Genomic DNA, 19,581 nt, shown 5'->3' with positions numbered 1-19,581 from the left:
TCAGGGAGAAGTGGTCAACTGTTTCAGTTTCTGATAAAGATAAAAAGGCACTGAATTTCACATCATGGAGGTTATGGTGGGCCTTTAAAATGTAGTCGTGAAGACAACATTCAAATTGGAGTATGTTAAAGAGAGAATGCTGTGGATATTAAACTGTAGAGAGCTGACTAATATTGGAATAAGCGCACACAAATTCACTAAAAGAGAAGGTAAAGAACAAATCTAATCTAGTAAATTTTAAGAACTTGTGTACAAAAAATGGAGCAGAGGATTCTGAAGAAGAATGGCTTCTCCCTCACCCTACTCTTCTGAAGCCCCATTCATGACTCATACAAGTCCCGTGAAATTTCACCAATACACTTGCTTTTGGGAAAAAGTAAAGAGAAGAAGTATTCTTATTTTTTCCCTCTTCTGCCAGAAATTATGAATGCATAGGGAAAGAAATCAAAAACAGACTTTCCTTGTCGGAAGATAACAATTCAAACTTCAGGCTTAGTTGGGGGAAGAGTTCAAAGTATGGGAATATCTCCTCATGGAAATGCATTACATCCTCCCTTCCTTGCCCATTAGTTAGAGTAAACAAGAAACAGGACAACATAATCTCAGAAGAGAAAAACGGATCCCCAGAAACCCAACACAGCCTGCACGCCACCCAAGCTGAGCTCCCTCCTTGCGTGCACACCACTCCATCCCAGCTGCTATTCTCTTGGGTCACGGAAAAGTGCATGAAATACAAAATACAAAACACCCAGGCTAAAATTAAGCATTAGAAAAGAAAAGATGATCCACATAAAAATCTGTTCATGAAGGTTCACAGCAGTATTATTCACAAAGGCCCCCAAAAGTGGAAATAACCCAGTGTTGTATATAATGGAATATTGTTTGGCAAAAATAAAGACATGAAGTACTGAAAAATGCTACAACACAGATGAATCTTGAAAACATTATACTAAGTGAAAGAAGTCAGTCACAAAAGATGACATGTTGTATGTTTCCATTTATATGAAATGTTCCAAATAAGAACGTCTATAGAGACAGAAAGAACATTAGTGGTTGCCTTGGCCTGAGATGGATTGGGGGAAAACAGAGGGTGACTGTTAAATGGTACGGGTTTTTTTTTTTTTCTTAGTAATAATAAAAATGCTCTAAAATTGACTGTGGTAATAATGTTGAACTGTAAATTTACAAAAAACTTTAACAGTATATTTTAAATAAGTTAATTTTATGGTATGTGAATTCCATCTTAATAAAGCTATTACAGTAAAAAAAAATTTTTATTTTAGAATTCAGTGTCCTTTTCCACATTTAGTATAAATAAGAATGATTTTACTATACCTTTAAAGTACAAGTCAATCTATTTGGCTTTAAATCTTGGTCTTCCATTGTTCTTGATCCATCTACTACCACATAAAGATGACGCATCTACCAAAAAAAAGGTAGACAATTCAAAAATGAAGACAATTTTCAAAAACATTTTTGACCAAGAAATAAAAATGTCATTTACTATTTACATATTATACACACACACACACACACACACACACACACACACACACTTTTTGTTTTTAAGAGTCGGGGTATGTGTGGGCGAGCGGGGGAGAGGGGCAAAGGGAAAGGGAGAATGTTAACCAAGCTCCATGCCCAAGGTGGCACCCAAGGAGGGGCTCAAACTCACAAGCCCATGAAATTATGACTTGAGCTGTAATCAAGAGTCAGACACTCAACCAATTGAGGCACCCAGGGAGCCCTCTTAACTTATATTTTTAATATATTCTTTTTAAAAGGTCTGTTGACTTAGTATTTTTATTCTGTCAAGACAAATGTTTCTGTAACCCAGCTAGTTCTGTCCTGGTAAAGAAAAAAAAAAATAGGGGCATCCTGGGTGGCTCAGTTGGTTGAGCATCTGACTTTGGTCAGGTCATGATCTCACGGTTCATGAGTTCGAGCCCTATAACGGGCTCTCTGTGTCAGTGAAGAAACCGCTTTCGGATACTCTGTCTCTCTCTCTCTCTGCCCCTCCTCCACTCGCTCTCTCTCTAAAATGAATAAACAATAAAACAAATTATATAAAAAATTAACATACCATTCCAAGTCGAACCTGTCCATGGTGCTCAACACTCTGTTAAAATTATGCAAACATTTTAATAGAATGTCCTTTATTACCCAAAATCAATATAACTTTTCAAGTAACCTGAATTTTTTTAGTGAAATAAATTATTAACTTAGGGGATCCACATAATTACAGGCATTTGGATAGTCCCTGAAGACCCAATTCCCTGCTGAGATGCTAGGTTGCTGGTTCCTTCCTCCTATTCAAGAGTTTAAAGGTCAGTTTCCTTGGAACACAGCTGTAATGAAATACTAAAGAGTGGGTATAGGTGGAGAGAAAGACTTAAAGGAGTCAGTTTTACCTTTTATAACACACTTACAAACAGTTTACATACCTTTTTCTCTTTGCTTTGAAGAGAATATCTTCTATTGTAGCTTTAAGTGATCCTGATTCATCTTCTTTAAGAATCTCCCTATAAGGAATAATGACTCATTAGAAAGAAAAGTTAAAAATTTATTAATCCAAAAGAATGAAAATGTGTATCTGCACAGATCTGGATTTGCACATGAACATTCACAGTGGCATTATTCGTAAAACCAAATGTTGTAATCAATCTAAATGTCCATCAACTGGTGAATAGAGGAATAAAAATATGGTATACAATATAATGCTATTCAGCAATAAAAAGGAAAGAATTATTGATCTCTGCTACAACATGGATGAACCTTGAAAATATTGTTATGTGAAAGAAGCCAGACATAAATGACTACATATTATATGATTACACTTATATGAAATATCTAAAAGGGCGAATCCATAGAGACAGAAAGTAGATTAGTAATTGCCTAGGGCTAGAGGTACGAATGGAATTAATCACAAATGGGCATGAAAGATCTTACTGGGGTGGTGAAAACATGTGTTAAATATATTTTAATAAATGTGTTAGAAAAACCCAATCACCGAGGAGTGCCTGGCTCAGTTGGTTAAGTGTCTGCCTCTTGATTTGGCTCAGGTCATAATCTCACAGGTTAGTAAGTTCAAGTCCTGAGTAGGGCTCTGCACTGACAGCCTGCCCGGAATTCTATGTCTCCCTCTCTCTCTGCCCCTCCCCTACTCATGCTCGAGCTCTCCCTCTCTCAAAATAAATTAACTTAAAACAAATAAATATTAAAAAAAAAAATAGTCACTGGAAGAGAGATAAAGCCGTAAAACAACACTGAGAAACAATGTTTAAAGAGAAAGAGAACAAGAACGCCCTACTCACCATGTCCTTTCATAGCCTCCTTCCCATCGCTTAGTTCTTTCAGTTCGTCATCCATTGCTTCTCTTAAATGTATTATCAATATCCTGTAAAAATCACTAGATCGTGAATTTTCTAAAAATATTTGCCACCAAATTCATACATTTCAATTTGAAAAGTAAAGAGAGGGAAGCAAACATATAAAGTAAAAAATAAATAAAAACAGAGAATGCAAGATCATTGAATTCTTAGCAATTTATTCACTAATTGTTGTTGAAAATACTTCACAAATTCTCATGAAACTTTTTCCCATTCTTAGGAAAAAATACAAACATTTACACACAATCTGGCACCAATGGAGATAAGCATCTTTTTACAATTTTTAAAAACAAAAATGCATTATAGATGTGTCATAGGATAAGGCCACAGAATTAGGGGAAGTGAAGTGAAGAGTAGATGAAACAAGATTAGCTGCAAATGATCGTTATTATAGCTGAGTGATGGATTCACGGTGATTCACTATATTACCTGTCCACTTTTGTGTATGTGAATTTTCTCATTATCAAAAATTTATTTTTTTATTTTTTTATTTTTTTAAATTTTTTTATTCAACGTTTATTTATTTTTGGAAAGAGAGAGAGCATGAACGGGGGAGGGGCAGAGAGAGAGGGAGACACAGAATCGGAAGCAGGCTCCAGGCTCTGAGCCATCAGCCCAGAGCCTGACGCGGGGCTCGAACTCACGGACCGCGAGATCGTGACCTGGCTGAAGTCGGACGCTTAACCGACTGCGCCACCCAGGCGCCCTCAAAAATTTATTTTAAGTAAGCTCTGCACCCAGTGTGGGGCTGGAACTCACAACCTCAAGATCAAGAGTTACATGCTCTATTGACTGAGCCAGGCAGGCACCCCCATCATAATCACAAGTTTTAAATGAAATTTATTGACAGATCCAACATGGCAGAGAAGGAGGGGGACCTGAAGATCCCTTGTCCGTCAAACACAGCAGTGTTTAGACCAAAGGACTTTGAATTCCAAGAGTCCGGGCTGCAGAGTGACAGAGCCATCTCCAGGGGCCCACTGGGGACAACCTGGAGGGCCACAGGTGGGGCCTCAGGGAACCAATAGCAGGCCCACAGTGGAGGGGGGACCCACCTACACCAAACCCCGCTCCTCCACACCTGGTAATGCTTATCTACTGGAGCAGAACTGACGTGCTGATGAACCAGACAGCCCCTCTTCCAGACAGTGCGTGCCACTGAGATTCCAAGGCACTCAGTGTTTTTGCATTTTTCTGATTAATTCTTGGACAATTCTTATTATACATATATTTTTTTCTTCCTTTTCTCCTTCTTATTTCTTCCCTCCTCTAGTCTGGTATTCTGGTTGTTGTTTTGTTTAAGCAGACTTTTTTTTTTTTTTTTACCTTCTTACGTTTAAAGTTTTATTTATTTTTATTTTTTAAAATTTACATCCAAATTAGTAAGCATATAGTGAAACAATGATTTCAGGAGTAGATTCCTTAATGCCCCTTACCCATTTAGCCCATCCCCCCTCCCACAACCCTTCAAGTAACCCTCTGTTTGTTCTCTATATTTAAGGAGTCTCTTCTATTTTTGTCTCCCTCCCTGTTTTTATATTATTTTTGTTTCCCTTCCCTTACGTTCATCTGTTTTGTGTCTTAAAGTCCTCATATGAGTGAAGTCATATGATTTGTCTTTCTCTAATTCACTTAGCATAATACCCTCCAGTTCCATCCACGTAGTTGCAAATGGCAGGATTTCATTCTTTTTGATTAAGCAGACATATTTGACTATTCTCTTTATACTTGTTCTATATCTCCTTTTTTGTTTTCCTCCCTCTCTCTCTGGATTAACCCATATAGTTTCTCTGACTGGTCAATTTTATTTTCTCTTCTTTTTCTCTGCCCCTGTTGTTTCTCTCTTTGTATGGGATAAGGCCTCTTCCACCAACACCGCCCCCCCCCCTTTGGTATTTGTTGTTGTTGGTGTTTTGTGGTTTTTTTGTTTTTGTTTTGTTTTGCTTTTTTCTCCAGGGATACTTCAACGAACAAATCAAAGCACACTTGGTGGAGGGCCCAAAACATCACTATGAGTAGGAACATAAAAAAACCATAGTCACAACGACAGAGAGTAAGTAACACACTCCAAAAAACACCTCCTGAACGGCCAGGCCCTGGACAGTGCAGCACCACTCTTTAATACAGTAGTGCTCACAGGTGCAGGACACATAACAAGCTTTTAAAACACATAAGAGACAAAAAACTAGCCGAAATGACAAATGGAAGACTTATGCTCAAAAGAAATTCCAGGAAAAATGACAGGTAAAGAACTGACCAAAACAGATATAAACAATATATCTGACCAAGAATTTAAAATAATAGTCATAAGATTAATCACTGGGCCTTGGAAAAAACCATAGAAGACAGCAGAGTATCTATTGCTGCAAAGATCAAGGAACTATTTCTTAGATGAATTCAGAAATGCCTGGGGCGCCTGGGTGGCGCAGTCGGTTAAGCGTCCGACTTCAGCCAGGTCACGATCTCGCAGTCCGTGAGTTCGAGCCCCGCGTCGGGCTCTGGGCTGATGGCTCAGAGCCTGGAGCCCGTTTCTGATTCTGTGTCTCCCTCTCTCTCTGCCCCTCGCCCGTTCATGCTCTGTCTCTCTCTGTCCCAAAATAAATAAACGTTGAAAAAAAAAAAAAAAGAAATGCCGTAAATGAGGTGCAAAATAAACTAGATGTGGTGACAGCAAGGACTGAAGGTGCAGAGAGGAGAGTAAGTGAAATAGAAAATCAAATTATGGAAAAAGTTGAAGCTGAGAAAAAGAGAGATAAAAAATTCTAGACCATGAGGGGAGAATTAAAGAACTAAGTCATTCAATGAAATGTAAACGTAATAATATCCAATATCATAGGAGTTCCAGAAGAAGAAGAGAGAGAAAAAGGGGCAGAAGGTTGTACTTCAACAAATCATAGCTGAGAACTTCCCCAATCTGGGGAAGGAACAGACATTGAGATCCAGGAGGCACAGAGAACTCCCTTCAGACATAACAGGAATCGATCTTCTACACAACATATCATAGTGAAACAGGCAAAGTATAAAGATAAAGAGAGAATTCTGAAAGCAGCTAGGGACAAATGGGTCTTAACCTACAAGGGTAAGCACATAAGGGAAAGTAGCAGACTATCTACTGAAACTTGGTAGGCCAGAAGGGAGTGACAGGAAATATTCAATGTCCTGAATAGGAAAAATATGCAGCCAAGAATCCTTTATCCAGCAAGGCTGTCATTCAGAATAGAAGGAGAGATAAAGGTTTCTCCAGACAAAAACTGAAGGAGTTCATCATCACTAAAACAGCCCTACAAGACATCCTAAGGGAAACTCTCTAAGTGGAATGTTGCAGAGACTACAAAGGATGAGAGACATCACCACAAGCATGAAACCTACAGATAACACAATGACCCTAAATCCCTATTTTTCAATAATAATGCTGAATGTAAATGGACTAAATGCTCCAATCAAAAGACCTAGGGTATCAGAATGGATAAAAAAATAAGACTCATCTATTTGCTGTCTACAAGAGACCTATCGTAGACCTGAGGACACCTTCAGATTGAAAGTGAGGGTATGGAGAACAATCTATCATGCTACTCGAAGTCAAAAGAAAGCTGGAGCAGCCATACTTATATCAGACAAACTAGATTTTAAACTAAAGGTTGTAACAAGAGATGAAGAAGGGCATTATATCACTATTACAGGGTCTATCCATCAAGAAGAGCTAACAATGATAGATGTTTATGCACCCAATATGAAAGCACCCAAATATTTAAAACAATAATCACAAACATAAGCAATCCTATTGATAAGAATGTGATAAGTGCAGGGGACTTTAATACTCCACTTACAACAACGGACAAATCATCTAAACAGAAAATCAGTTAAAGAAACAATGGCCCTGAATGATACACTGGACCACATGGACTTAACAGATATATTCAAAACTTTTCATTCAAAAGCAGCAGAATACACATTGTTCTTGAGTGCACATGGAACATTCTCCAAGATAGATCACATTACTGGGTCACAAACAGCCCTCAATAAATATAAAAGAATTGAGATCATACCATGCACACTTTCAAATCACAATGCTATGAAACTTGACATCAACCACAGGAAAAGTTTGTAAAACCTCCAAATGCATGGAGGTTAAAGAATATTCTACTAAAGAATGAATGGGTCAACCAGACAATTAAAGAAAAAATTAAAAAATATATGGAAACAAATGAAAATGAAAACACGACAGTCCAAATTCTTTGGGATGCAGCAAAGGCAGTCCTAAGAGGAAAATACATTGCAATCCAGGTCTATATCAACAAACAAGAAAAATCCCAAATACAAAATCTAACAGCACACCTAAAGGAACTAGAAGCAGAACCGCAAAGAAACCCCAAGCCCAGCAGAAGAAAAGACATAATAAAGATTAGAGCAGAAATAAACAATATAGAATCCAAAAAAAAAAAAAAAAAAAGTAGAACAAATCAATGAAACTAAGAGATGGTTTATGAAAAAATAAAACTGATAAACCCCTAACCAGACTTCACAAAAAGAAAAGAGAGAGGCGCTGGGGTGGCTCAGTTGGTTGGGCATCCAACTTTGGCTCAGGTCATGATCTCACGGTTCATGAGTTCAAGCCCCACATCGGGCTCTGTGATGACAGCTCAGAGCCTGGAGCCTGCTCTGAATTCTGCCCCTCCCCTGCGCATGCTCTGTCTGTCTCTCCCTCAACAATAAATAAACATTAAAAAAAACCCAAAAATTAAAAAAAAAAAGAAACTTCAAAAAGAAAAGGAAAGAAAAGAAAAGAGAGAGGACCCAAATAGATAAAATCATGAATGAAACTGGACTTACCACAACCAACCCTTCAGAAACACAAGCAATTATCAGAGAATACTATGAAAAATTATATGCCAATAAACTGGACAACTTGCAAGAAGTGGACAAATTCCTAGACATCCACACAGTACCAAAACTCAAACGGGAAGAAACAGAACATTTGAACAGACCCATAATTAGCAAAGAAATTGAAACAGTTATCAAATATCTCCCAATAAATAAGAGTCCTGGGCCAGATGGCTTCCCAGGGGAATTCTACCAAACATTTAAAGCAGAGTTAATACCTATCCTTCTCAAGCTGTTCCAATAAATAGAAGGAAAGCTTCCATACTCATTCCATGAAGCCAGAGTTACCTGATTCCCAAACCAGACAGAGACTCCCACAAAAAAGAATTACAGACAAATATCCCTGATGAACATGGATGCAAAATTCTAAACAGATACTAGCAAATCGAATTCAACAGCATACAAAAGAATTATTCACCATGATCAAGTGGGATTCATTCCTGGGCTGCAGGGCTGGTTCAATATATGCAAATCAATCAATGTGATACATCACATTAAAAAGAAAGGATAAGAACCATATGATCCTGTCAATAGATGTGGAAAAAGAATTTGACAAAATTACAGCATCCTTTCTTAATTAAAAACCCTCAAGAAAGTCAGGATAGAAGGAACATACCTAATATATGCTTATATTACCTTATATATTATAAAAGCTATATATGAAAAGCCCACAGCTAACATCATCCTCAATAGGGAAAAACTGAAAGCTTTCCCCCTGAGATCAGGAACACGACAGGGATGTCCATTCTCATCACTGTTGTTTAACATAGTGTCGGAAGTCCTAACCTCAGCAATCAGACAACAAAATGAAATAAAAGACAACCAAACTAGCAAGAAGTCAAACTTTCACTTTTTTGCAGACAACATGATACTCTACATGGAAAACCCAAAGACTCCACCAAAAAGCTGCTAGAACTGATACCGAATTTGGCAAAGTCACAGGATACAAAATCAATGTACAGAAATCAGTTGCATTTCTATACACCAATAAGCAAACAACAGAAAGAGAAATCAAGAAATCGATCCCATTTACAATTACACCAAAAACTGTAAAATACCTACGAATAAACCTAACCAAAGATGAAAAGGTCTGTATGCTGAAAACTATAGAAAACTTATGAAGGAAATTGAAGAAGACACAAAGAAATGGAAAAACATTCCATGCTCATGGATTGGAAGAATACATATTATTTAACGTCAATATTACCCAAAGCAGTCTACACATTCAATGCAATCCCAATCAAAATTGCACCGGCATTCTTATCAAAGCTAAAACGAACAATCCTAAAATTTGTATGGAGCCAAAAAAGACCCCGAATAGCCAAAGCAATGTTGAAAAAGAAAACCAAAGCAGAGGCATCACAATCCCAGACTTTAATCTCTACTACAAAGCTGTAATAATCAAGACAGTATGGTATTGGCACAATAACAGACACATAGGCCAATGGAAGAGAATAGAGAACCCAGAATAGCACCCGCAAATGTATGACCAACTAATCTTGGACAAAGCAGGAAAAGAGTATCCAATGGAAGAAGATTGTCTCTTTAGGAAACGGTGCTGGGAGGACTGGACAACATGCAGAAGAATGAAACAAGATCCCTTTCTTACACCATGCACAAAAATAAATTCAAAATGGATGAACGACCTAAATGCAAGACAGGAAACCATCAAAACCCTGTAGAAGAAAACAGGCAACAACCTCTTTGACCTCAGCTACAGCAATTTCTTGCTCAACACGTCTCCAAAGGCAAGGGAATTAAAAGCAAAAATGAACTATTGGGACCTCATCAAGATAAAAAGCTTCTGCACTGCAAAGGAAACAATCAACAAAACTAAAAGGCAACCTATGGAATAGGAAAAGATATTTGCAAATGACATACCAGATAAAGGGTAAGTATCCAAAATCTATAAAGAACTTACCAAACTCAACGTGCGAAAAACAAATAATCCAGTGAAGAAACAGGCAGAAGACACGAATAGACATTTTTCCAAAGAAGATATCCAGATGGCCAATGGACAGATGAAAAGATCCTCAACATCACTCATTATCAAGGACATACAAATCAAAATCACAATGAGATACCACCTCACACCGGTCAGAGTGGCTAAAATGAACAACTCAAGAAACGACAGATGCTGGTGAGGATATGAAGAAACGGGAAACCTCTTGCACTGTTGCTGGGAATGTAACTTGGTGTAGCCGCTCTGGAAAACAGTGTGAAGGTTCCTCAAAAAATGAAAAATAAAACTACCCTATGACCCAGCAATAGCACTACTAGGAATTTATCCAAAGGATAAAGGAGCGCTGATTCATAGGGGCACATGTACCACCATTTTTATAGCAGCGCTTTCAACAATAGCCAAATTACGGAAAGAGCATAGATGTCCATCCATTGATGAATGGCTAAAGATGTGGTTTATATATACAATGGAATACTACTTGGCAATGAGAAAGAATGAAATCCTGCCATTTGCAGCAATGTGGATGGAACTGGGAGGGTATTATGCTAAGTGAAATAAGTCAGTCAGAGAAAGACAGATATCATATGTTTTCACTCATATGTGGAACTTGAGAAACTTAACAGAAGGCTATGCGGGAAGGGAAGGGAAGGGAAGGGGGAAAAAATAGTTACAAACAGAGGGGGACCAAGGGAAACCGTAAGAGACTCTTAAATACAGAGGATAAACTGAGGGTTGATGTGGGGGGGGGGGAGGCGGGTAAGGGAGAGGGAAAAATGGGTGATGGGCATTGAGGAGGGCACTTGCTGAGATGAGCACTGGGTGTTGTATGTAAGCGATGAACCATGGGAATTTACTCCAAAAACCAAGAGCACACTTTACACATTGTATGTTAGCCAATTTGACAATAAATCGTATTAAAAATAAATAAATATGGGAATGCAAGCTGGTGCAGCCACTCTGGAAAACAGTATGGAGGTTTCTCAAAAAACTAAAAATAGAATTACCCTACGACCCACCCAGCAATTGCACTACTAGGCATTTATCCAAGGGATACAGGTGTGCTGTTTTGAAGGGACACATGCACCCCCATGTTTATAGCAGTACTATCTACAATTGCCAAAGTATGGAAAGAGTCCAAATGTCCATCGATGGATGAATGGACAAAGAAAATGTGGTATATATATACAATGGAGTATTACTTGGCAGTCAGAAAGAATGAAATCTTGCCATTTGCAACTACATGGATGGAACTGGAGGGTATTATGCTAAGCGAAATTAGTCAGAGAAAGACAAATATCATATGACTTCACTCATATGAGGACTTTAAGAGACAAAACAGATGAACATAAGGGAAGGGAAACAAAAATAATATAAAACAGGGAGGGGGACAAAACAGAAGAGACTCATAAATATGGAGAACAAACTGAGGGTTACTGGCGAGGTTGTGGGAGGGGGGGATGGGCTAAATGGGTAAGGGGCACTAAGGAATCTACTCCTGAAATCACTGTTGCACTATATGCTAATTTGGGTGTAAATTTTTAAAAATAAAAAATAAAATTAAAAAAATAAAAATAAATAAACAAAAATAAAACGGAATTTGTTATTTATAATTTTTTTAATGTTCATTTTATTTTTGAGAGAGAGACAGAGCACGAGCAGGGGAGGGGCAGAGAGAGACAGAAACACAGGATCCAAAGCAGGCTCCAGGCTCTAAGCCGTCAGCACAGGACCCGATGGGGGGCTTGAACCCACAAACCATGAGATCACGGCCTGAGCCAAAGTCGGTGCTTAACCAGTTGAGCCACCCAGGCACTCCTGAAATTTATTATTTATAAATGGTAAAGGCTTATGGCTCAAAATTCAAAAAGGACACAATATTAAAACTACATTATTATCTCAACTATTGAAAAAAATAAAGAGTGAGAGCACATGCACGTGAGTGGGGGCAGGGGCATGGAGGGGGCTAAAAGCACAGAGCCCAACACGGGACTCAATCTCACAAACTGAGCTCATGACCTCAGCCAAAATCAAGAGCTGGATGCTTAATGGACTGAGCCACCCAGGCATCCCCATATTTTTGTATTTTTCATATAAGCATGTATTTCTTTAATAATCAGGGATAAAACGGGTAATAGGGGGGTAATCTATTAACCATAACCAAGTAATAAAACATCCTAGTCACTTCTACACTCCCTTCCTCCCCAGTGGAATCTCCATGCCTACCCTACACTTTCACTATCAGCTTCCTTCTTTCATAAATGAAAGATCAAAGGAATCCTAAGGGCTAAGAAGACATTAAGGACAAAACAAATCCCACCACTGGCAGAGGAAAAATTAATTTCTGTAATACAGATCATATGCAAGACCTTACACCCCCACCCACACTATATATATTATATATATAATATATATTTAAATTTTTTAATGTTTGTTTATTTTTGAGAGAGAAAGAGTGTGAGAGGGAGAGGGGCAGAGAGAGAGGGAGACACAGAATCCCAAGCAAGCTCCTGGTTCTCAGCTGTCAGCACAGAGCCCCAGGTGGGAATGGAACTCATGAACCGAGAGATCATGACCTGAGTGGAATTTGGACACTTAATCCACTAAGTCACCCAGGCGCCCCTCCACTTACACTATAGAAAAATACATTTTAAGATCTAAAGAACTGATCTATAAATGGGCTTCTGGAATTAAAATCTATTGACAAGTTGCAAACTGCTTTTGTGGCATCAGTGCTTTCTGAGGCATCTGCTATTATCAGATATTATTTGCTAAAATTCTGTAGGTCTCTCATTTAAGTCACAAACCACTCCCTGGCACTGGAAGAGATCTACTTGTTTCATGGAATCTGGTGATCTACTATAGTATGAACTTAGGTAGACTGCATGAAATAATGACAAGTGACTTAATTCTAACATTTGTGTTATTTTAACACACTATGCTGGTGCTTGTAAACTTAATGGTCCATGTAGAAACAGCATATGGCGACTAAACTGAACATTTTGATCCTCCATCAAAGTTTCTGAATTACTGTGAATTACAAAATCAAAGTTTACATAGTGTTCTTGATGTTTTCAAACTCAAATTCTTAGAAATGTCACTATTGCCAACCATCCTATCAATATTTAAACTGTTATCTTATTCTTAGTTTCTACTTTTAATTCTCTGAAAGCTGAGAAACAGAACTGACAAGCAGAAGACTGCAAACAGGAACACTTCTGACTCATTGGACACAAGGACTTAGAGTTGTGTGCAATGGGAAATTACAGAGGTATTAAGCTCCCTGTAATTGCTGATATTCCAAGGGAAGCTGGATGTTTATAATGCATGTTATTCATAGAGAAAGAAGTTATGCAGCCTGGCAAAAGATGTACTTAGTGACCTCTTCGGTCAGCATCTCCAAAAGTTTATTCGTTTCATGGGAATCCAAACCCAGAAAAGCTATTTCTCCTAGCGTAAGCCTGTTGGTGTGATTCCAGGCACATGAGCTCAGAATGCTTCCAAAAACAAATGAGATCTGCACCAAACGTCCCAATTTATGAAGCTTTTACTCACACCTAACCCTGCCAAGCGCTTCGAGCCAGGCACGGGTGATCACTGCCCTGTGTTCAGACTTGGAACTCGAAGAGTCAAAAGGCTGGTAAACTCTGTCGAGGTCACATAGCTGGAGGTAGGTCAAACTCGGACCCACGACCACAATTCCCAAAACTCGCGTTCTGCCTTAAGGAAGGAAAGCCATTCCCTGGACTACAGACCCACACGCTTCTTTCCAGCTCCCACACGGAAGTTGCCCTCCTCCCACTCCATACGCTCCCTCCCACTCACGAATCCCTACGAGGCTGCTCGGAACCATTCAGCCTCCGCGCCCCCACGCGAAAGCCTTCCAAGCTGCCGCGCTCCCCAAACAGCCGGTGCCCACCTTGGCTCCTCTAGGAGCTCTAGCCGCGGACTCACCGGTCTCGTAGAATGCCGCTCTACCCGGAAGCCCCGCCCAGTCCGCTCCAAGGACGATGCGGAAATCCTTCCCCTGTGCGCGGCGGCGACGGACGAAGCGTTCCGGTTGCTTCGAGCCGGTGCTGGTGCTGGACCCTCGTGGGCGGACACGTAGCTGGAGCTGACTTAGGGTGCGAGGAAGGGCCTCTTACCCCACTTCCAGCGGTTATTCACAAAGAGGCGGGAAAAGTGATCGCCGTCTACCCCGGATCTGACGAGCTTGATTTTTGTTATATTATTTCTAAAAGGTTGGCGTGAATGACTCTAATAGCAGCAGCAGCAGCAGCAGCAGCAGCAGCAGCTGGGCCAGAACCTTACTGGACAACGGTTTTCTGGGAAGACCCCGCTGCTCCTGCTGTTCATGGAACAAGTATTATTGAGCACCTACTGTGGGCCTGCGACAGTTCTAGGCACTGAGTAAATAGCAGTGAAAAACTAACAAATCCTTGCCCTCCTGGAATTTTGCTTCTACCATGAAGGTATTTATCAAGAAAAGCATACTGTATCAAATGGTGATAGTGCCAATAGAAATTAAACATGGAAGGGGGAAAGGGTGGCAGCTTAAAATAGTCTAGTCAGAGGAACCCTCGCTGAGAAGATGGCTGAGCCATGACCAGAATGAGAAAGGGAGTTAACCATGCTGATACCTAGAGAAAGACCTCCCCAGACATAGAGAACTGCAAGTGCTAAGGTCCTGAGGTGGAAACACAATGATGTGTTTGAGGGACTGGGTGAGGAAATGGTTGAGTGATCGCTGCTGAAATCTGGTGGGAGCGCTGAACATTTTAATAACTTTTGGAGGAATGTTAGTGGTTTGGACTAGTATAGTATGGCAGTGCAGCTAGTGAGAAGATTGGATTCTAGAATCTGTTGGATTCTGCTCCAACAGAGCAGATGAGTGTTAGGATCCAATGACCCAGTTTTCAGTTGAGGTGTTGTAAGGTTAGAGTTGCAGTTACTGAGAGGGTGAAGGGGTGGTAAGGACAGTTCAGTTTTGGACAAGTTTGAGATGTTTGAGATGCCTGCTAATACATATGGAATTACCAGTATGCACGAAAACTGCAGTACCTTAAAAAAGGCAACTGATGGGGCACTTGGGTGGCCCAGTCAATTAGGTGTCCGACTTCCCCTCAAGTCATGATCTCGGGGTGCGTGAGGTAGAGCTCCGCATCAGGCTCTGTGCTGACAGCTCAGAGCCTGGAGCCTGCTTCAGATTCTGTTTCCCTCTCTCGCTGCCCCTCTCCCCTTTTCAAAAATAAAGAAACATTAAAATTATTTTTTAAAAAAGACGACTGATGGGGCACCTGGGTGGCGCAGTCGGTTGAGCGTCCGACTTCAGCCAGGTCACGATCTCGCGGTCCGTGAGTTCGAGCCCCGCGTCGGGCTCTGGGCTGATGGCTCAGAGCCTGGAGCCTGTTTCCAATTCTGTGTCTCCCTCTCTCTCTGCCCCTCCCCCATTCATGCTCTGTCTCTCTCTGTCCCCAAAATAAATAAACGTTAAAAAAAAAAAAAAAAAAAAAGACGACTGATGTCAACCTTCTCGAAGAGAAACCAAAACAAGAACAGGAAAACCAGTTAAGCAGAGGCATACAGTCAATATTTTTGAACAAATAGGCTAGAAACACAATGTATTAAGATGACCTAAGGGTTTTTCACGTGTCTATGTGGAAATCCATAAACCTTAATTTTTACAACCGAAACGATTATACCTTGTGACACATAATTATACATCAGAGAACTGCTAGCAAGCGTGTATACTCCTTACCCTTTTTATGTATAATCTCCGGTAAAGCTAAAAGTTTCAGAGCAGTTCTGAGCCATCTGAAACACTTTCCTGGGTTAGGGTCCTCAGTAAAACAACATATAATACATTTAGTAACCTATTTGAGGTTGGCTTTTTTTTTCCCCAGTTGATTCTAGCATTTCCCACACTTGAGAAATGGAGAGGCAAGGCACATCTAGAGCATCGGAAAAAGGTTACCGCAGGAGAGGAATAATAGGAACTGTACGTGCTGGGGCTTCTTTACTTCCCCATCAGTATATGCTTCCCCGCTGTTGCTTTGTTGGTACCAAAATCTTTCCTTGTGTTCTGGCCCCTCAAAAACATAAACACAAGGCATCCTGTATAGTAGTGGAAAGAACAGACTTGGATTTAAAATCAGCCTCCGCCACACTAGCAGGGTGACCACAAGCAAGTCACAACCTAAGTTTGACCTATAAAATGGGGATACCTTTACCTACCCTACAGGGCTTACACATCACACAGGGGAAACTCCGTTACCAGCATTTTTACTTACCCCCAGAAAACAAGGCCTTACCGTTTATTTTCGGTACTGGCTTTAAAAAGGGGAGGGGCGCCCGGGGGACTCAGTCTACGGAGCACCAGGCTCTTGGTTTAGCTCAGGTCAGGATCTCAGGGTTCTTGAGTTCAAGCCCAGCATTGGGCTCTGTGCTGACAGTGCAGAACCTGCTTGGGATTCTCTCTCTCCCTCTCTCTCTGCCCCTCACTTGCCCACCCTCTCTTTCTCTCTCTGAAAATTAATATATAAAAACTTTTTAAAAATTATAAAAAGGAGAGGAAGAGGGGTGACTGGTTGGCACAGTTGGTAGAGCATGTGATTCTTGATCTCAGGGTTGTGAGTTTGAGCCCCACATTGGGTGTAGAGATTACTTAAAAATAAAATCTTTAGGGGAGCGCCTGTGTGGCTCAGGTGGTAAAGTGTCCGACTCTTGATCTCACCTCAGGTCATGATCTCCCAGTTCATGGGTTCGAGTCCTGCTCTCGGGCTCTGTGCTGACAGCACAAAGCCTGCTTGGGATTCTCTCTCTCTAAAAGTATTTTTTAATGTTTACTTATTTTTTGTTTAAAAAAGATTTAATGTCTTATTTTATTTTTGAGAGAGAGATGGAATGCAAGTGGGGGAGGGGCAGAGAGAGAGGGAGACACAGAATCTGAAGCGGGCTCCAGGCTCTGAGCTGTCAGCACTCAAACTCGAGAACTGTGAGATCATGACCTGAGCTAAAGTCAGATGCTCAACCGACTGAGCCACCCAGGTGCTCCAAAAGTAAACATTTTAAAACAATAAAATAAATTTTTTTCAAAAAAATGAAAAGGAGAGGAGAAATTAGCACTGCTGATCCTAGTGCCATTTTTGCATCCCCCACATCGTTGACTCTCTTCAGGACTTTTTCTTTGCCCTTCTTACTTTTCCCCTATGCTCCCTTCCATTAACTCCACTTTTTCCTTTTTCTTTCCCTCCATTCCGGTTGGCCATCGTATTCCAAGACAGGATGCATTCCTTTGGGACAAGTGGCCACACCCCCAAGTCCCAAGTATATATCCTGTGTATGTTCACTATCCATCAGTCTGGGAACAACTTTTTTTAATTAAAAAAGCATTTTTAAATTTTAAGTAGGCTCCACACCCAATGTGGGGTTTGGACTCACAACCCTGAGATCAACAGTCATATGCTTTACTGACTGAGCCAGTCAGGAGCCCCTAAGGAAGGCCTTTGTTTTAAATGAAAAACTAGGAAAAGAACAGGAGTTCCCAATAAATTTAAAGCTTATTGGTGGAGAGGAGGCTGAATCATTTAAACAACTGTATAGATTTTATTCGTAGATCTTGATTCAAGTAGGAGTGGTACTAAGGCAAAACAAAAAATGCATAAATCCATGGATTATAATCTCTTGCCATAATTATGACTGACATAATATTCTAATTGTGTGCAAATGGGTAGAATAAACAAATGGATCTAACCTAGCCTAATGTTTCAACTAGTAAAACTCGGGGACAACTGTGAAGAATGAAACAGTTCTTTGCCCATGGGTAGCTGGACACAGTCCACTGAGTTAAGAAATTTATGAAGAGCTCAGCCCATGTTATTAGGCTGAAATTCAGGGTGTACAACTTTGGAGAATGGGAGAGGTGAGCCTGCCTATTCCAATGCCTTTATTTTTTATTTTTATTTTTTAATGTTTATTTTTGAGAGAGAGAGCACAAGCAGGGGAGGGGCAGACAGAGAGAGAGAGAGACTGAGACACAGAATCTGAAGCAGGCTCCAGGCTCTGGGTGTCAGCACAGAGCCCAGGACAGAGTTTGAACTTAGGAGCTATTAGATCATGACCTGAGCTGAAGTCAGACACTTAACTGATTGAACCACCCAGGCACCCCTCCAATACCTTTAGATAGAACCTAAATCGTTCCAGAGAAAGACTCACTGAAAACCTGCACACTTGCTTTTAACAGTACCTAATAGCCCTTATTTTGATATGTAAATCTATCTTTTAAAGCACCTGTTCATGATCTATGAAGTTGTGGTTAAGCCTAATACAGCTGTCTAGAATTCAAAAGAATTTATAGCCTAATTTATAACAGCCTAATTTATAGCCTAAGTTTATAAATTCATAGCCTAATTTATAGCACCCAGCACTGACCAAGCATATAGGGATTGGGACGATACATACATTCTTAAAACACTTTTTACTTTTTAAAAGCTTGCTTAAAGCATCACCTTCCAGCTTTGGGAGATAAGAGCCCGTATTTATTACTGTCCAACAAGGACTGTGGCTAAGTCCCACATGAACCTTAATAACAACTATGAGATCAGGTACAAATAGCTTTCACACAAATAAGCAAACTGAAGGAGAGGAAGGGTAAATAATGTGTCCAAGGTCAAGTAAGTGCTGCAGGGCAAAGCAAGAACACAACAACCCAAGCAGGGAAGAGCGAGCTGGTCCTGTGGCAGCAATTAGAAATCTTGGGGAGACGCCTACATTTTGTTGCAGTCACACACACAAAAAATCACAGTTATGTTTCCATGCTTTTCTGTAACCACAAAGTGGCATTATTTTAAGTGTTTTCTAAAAACTACCCAAGTTAATTGGGCATTTTTATGAAAACTATTTTCATTAAAAGAAATGTTAATATGAGACAAAGAAGGGATAATACACCCCTGTATCTAATTCATTTGTCTTTTTTTTTTTTTTAATGTTTATTTACTTTTGAGAGAGAGAGAGAGCGCGCGCGCGCGGGCGCACGCGAGCGGGGGAGGGGCAGAGACAGAGGGAGACACAAAATCCGAAGCAGGTTCCAGGTTCCAAGCTGTCAGCAAAGAGCCTGACTCAGGGCTCAAACTCATGAACTGTGAGATCATGACCTGAGCCAAAATCAAGAGTTGGACACCTAACCGACTGAGCCACCCAGGTGCCACTGTTCTTACCCTTCTTTACACACACACACCCACGCAGATCTTTACAGATACTTCAGATATTTCATATGAAGCATTTTACATTAATTCAAAGTACTTAAAATGCACTTACAATTAAAATACAAAATTTTATTAACACCATACAGAC

General features: G+C 40.1%; 1 protein-coding gene across 1 annotated transcript in view; it reads right to left on the bottom strand.

Moving 5' to 3' along the window:
* The window catches only part of LOC115518983 (general transcription factor IIH subunit 2-like), a 35,990-nt gene extending 21,756 nt beyond the window's left edge, over positions 1 to 14,234 (bottom strand). Inside the window, 5 exon segments of the mRNA XM_032593305.1 lie at positions 1,336 to 1,422; positions 2,084 to 2,119; positions 2,445 to 2,522; positions 3,315 to 3,397; positions 14,185 to 14,234. Of these exon segments, the coding sequence (XP_032449196.1) occupies positions 1,336 to 1,422; positions 2,084 to 2,086 (90 nt within the window). The 5' untranslated portion in view covers positions 2,087 to 2,119; positions 2,445 to 2,522; positions 3,315 to 3,397; positions 14,185 to 14,234.
* Between the last annotated feature and the right edge of the window lie 5,347 nt (positions 14,235 to 19,581).

The sequence above is a fragment of the Lynx canadensis genome, chromosome A1 (genome assembly GCF_007474595.2).
Source record: "Lynx canadensis isolate LIC74 chromosome A1, mLynCan4.pri.v2, whole genome shotgun sequence".
Lineage (NCBI taxonomy): Eukaryota > Metazoa > Chordata > Mammalia > Carnivora > Felidae > Lynx > Lynx canadensis.
This window is presented reverse-complemented; position numbering and strand designations above follow the sequence as displayed.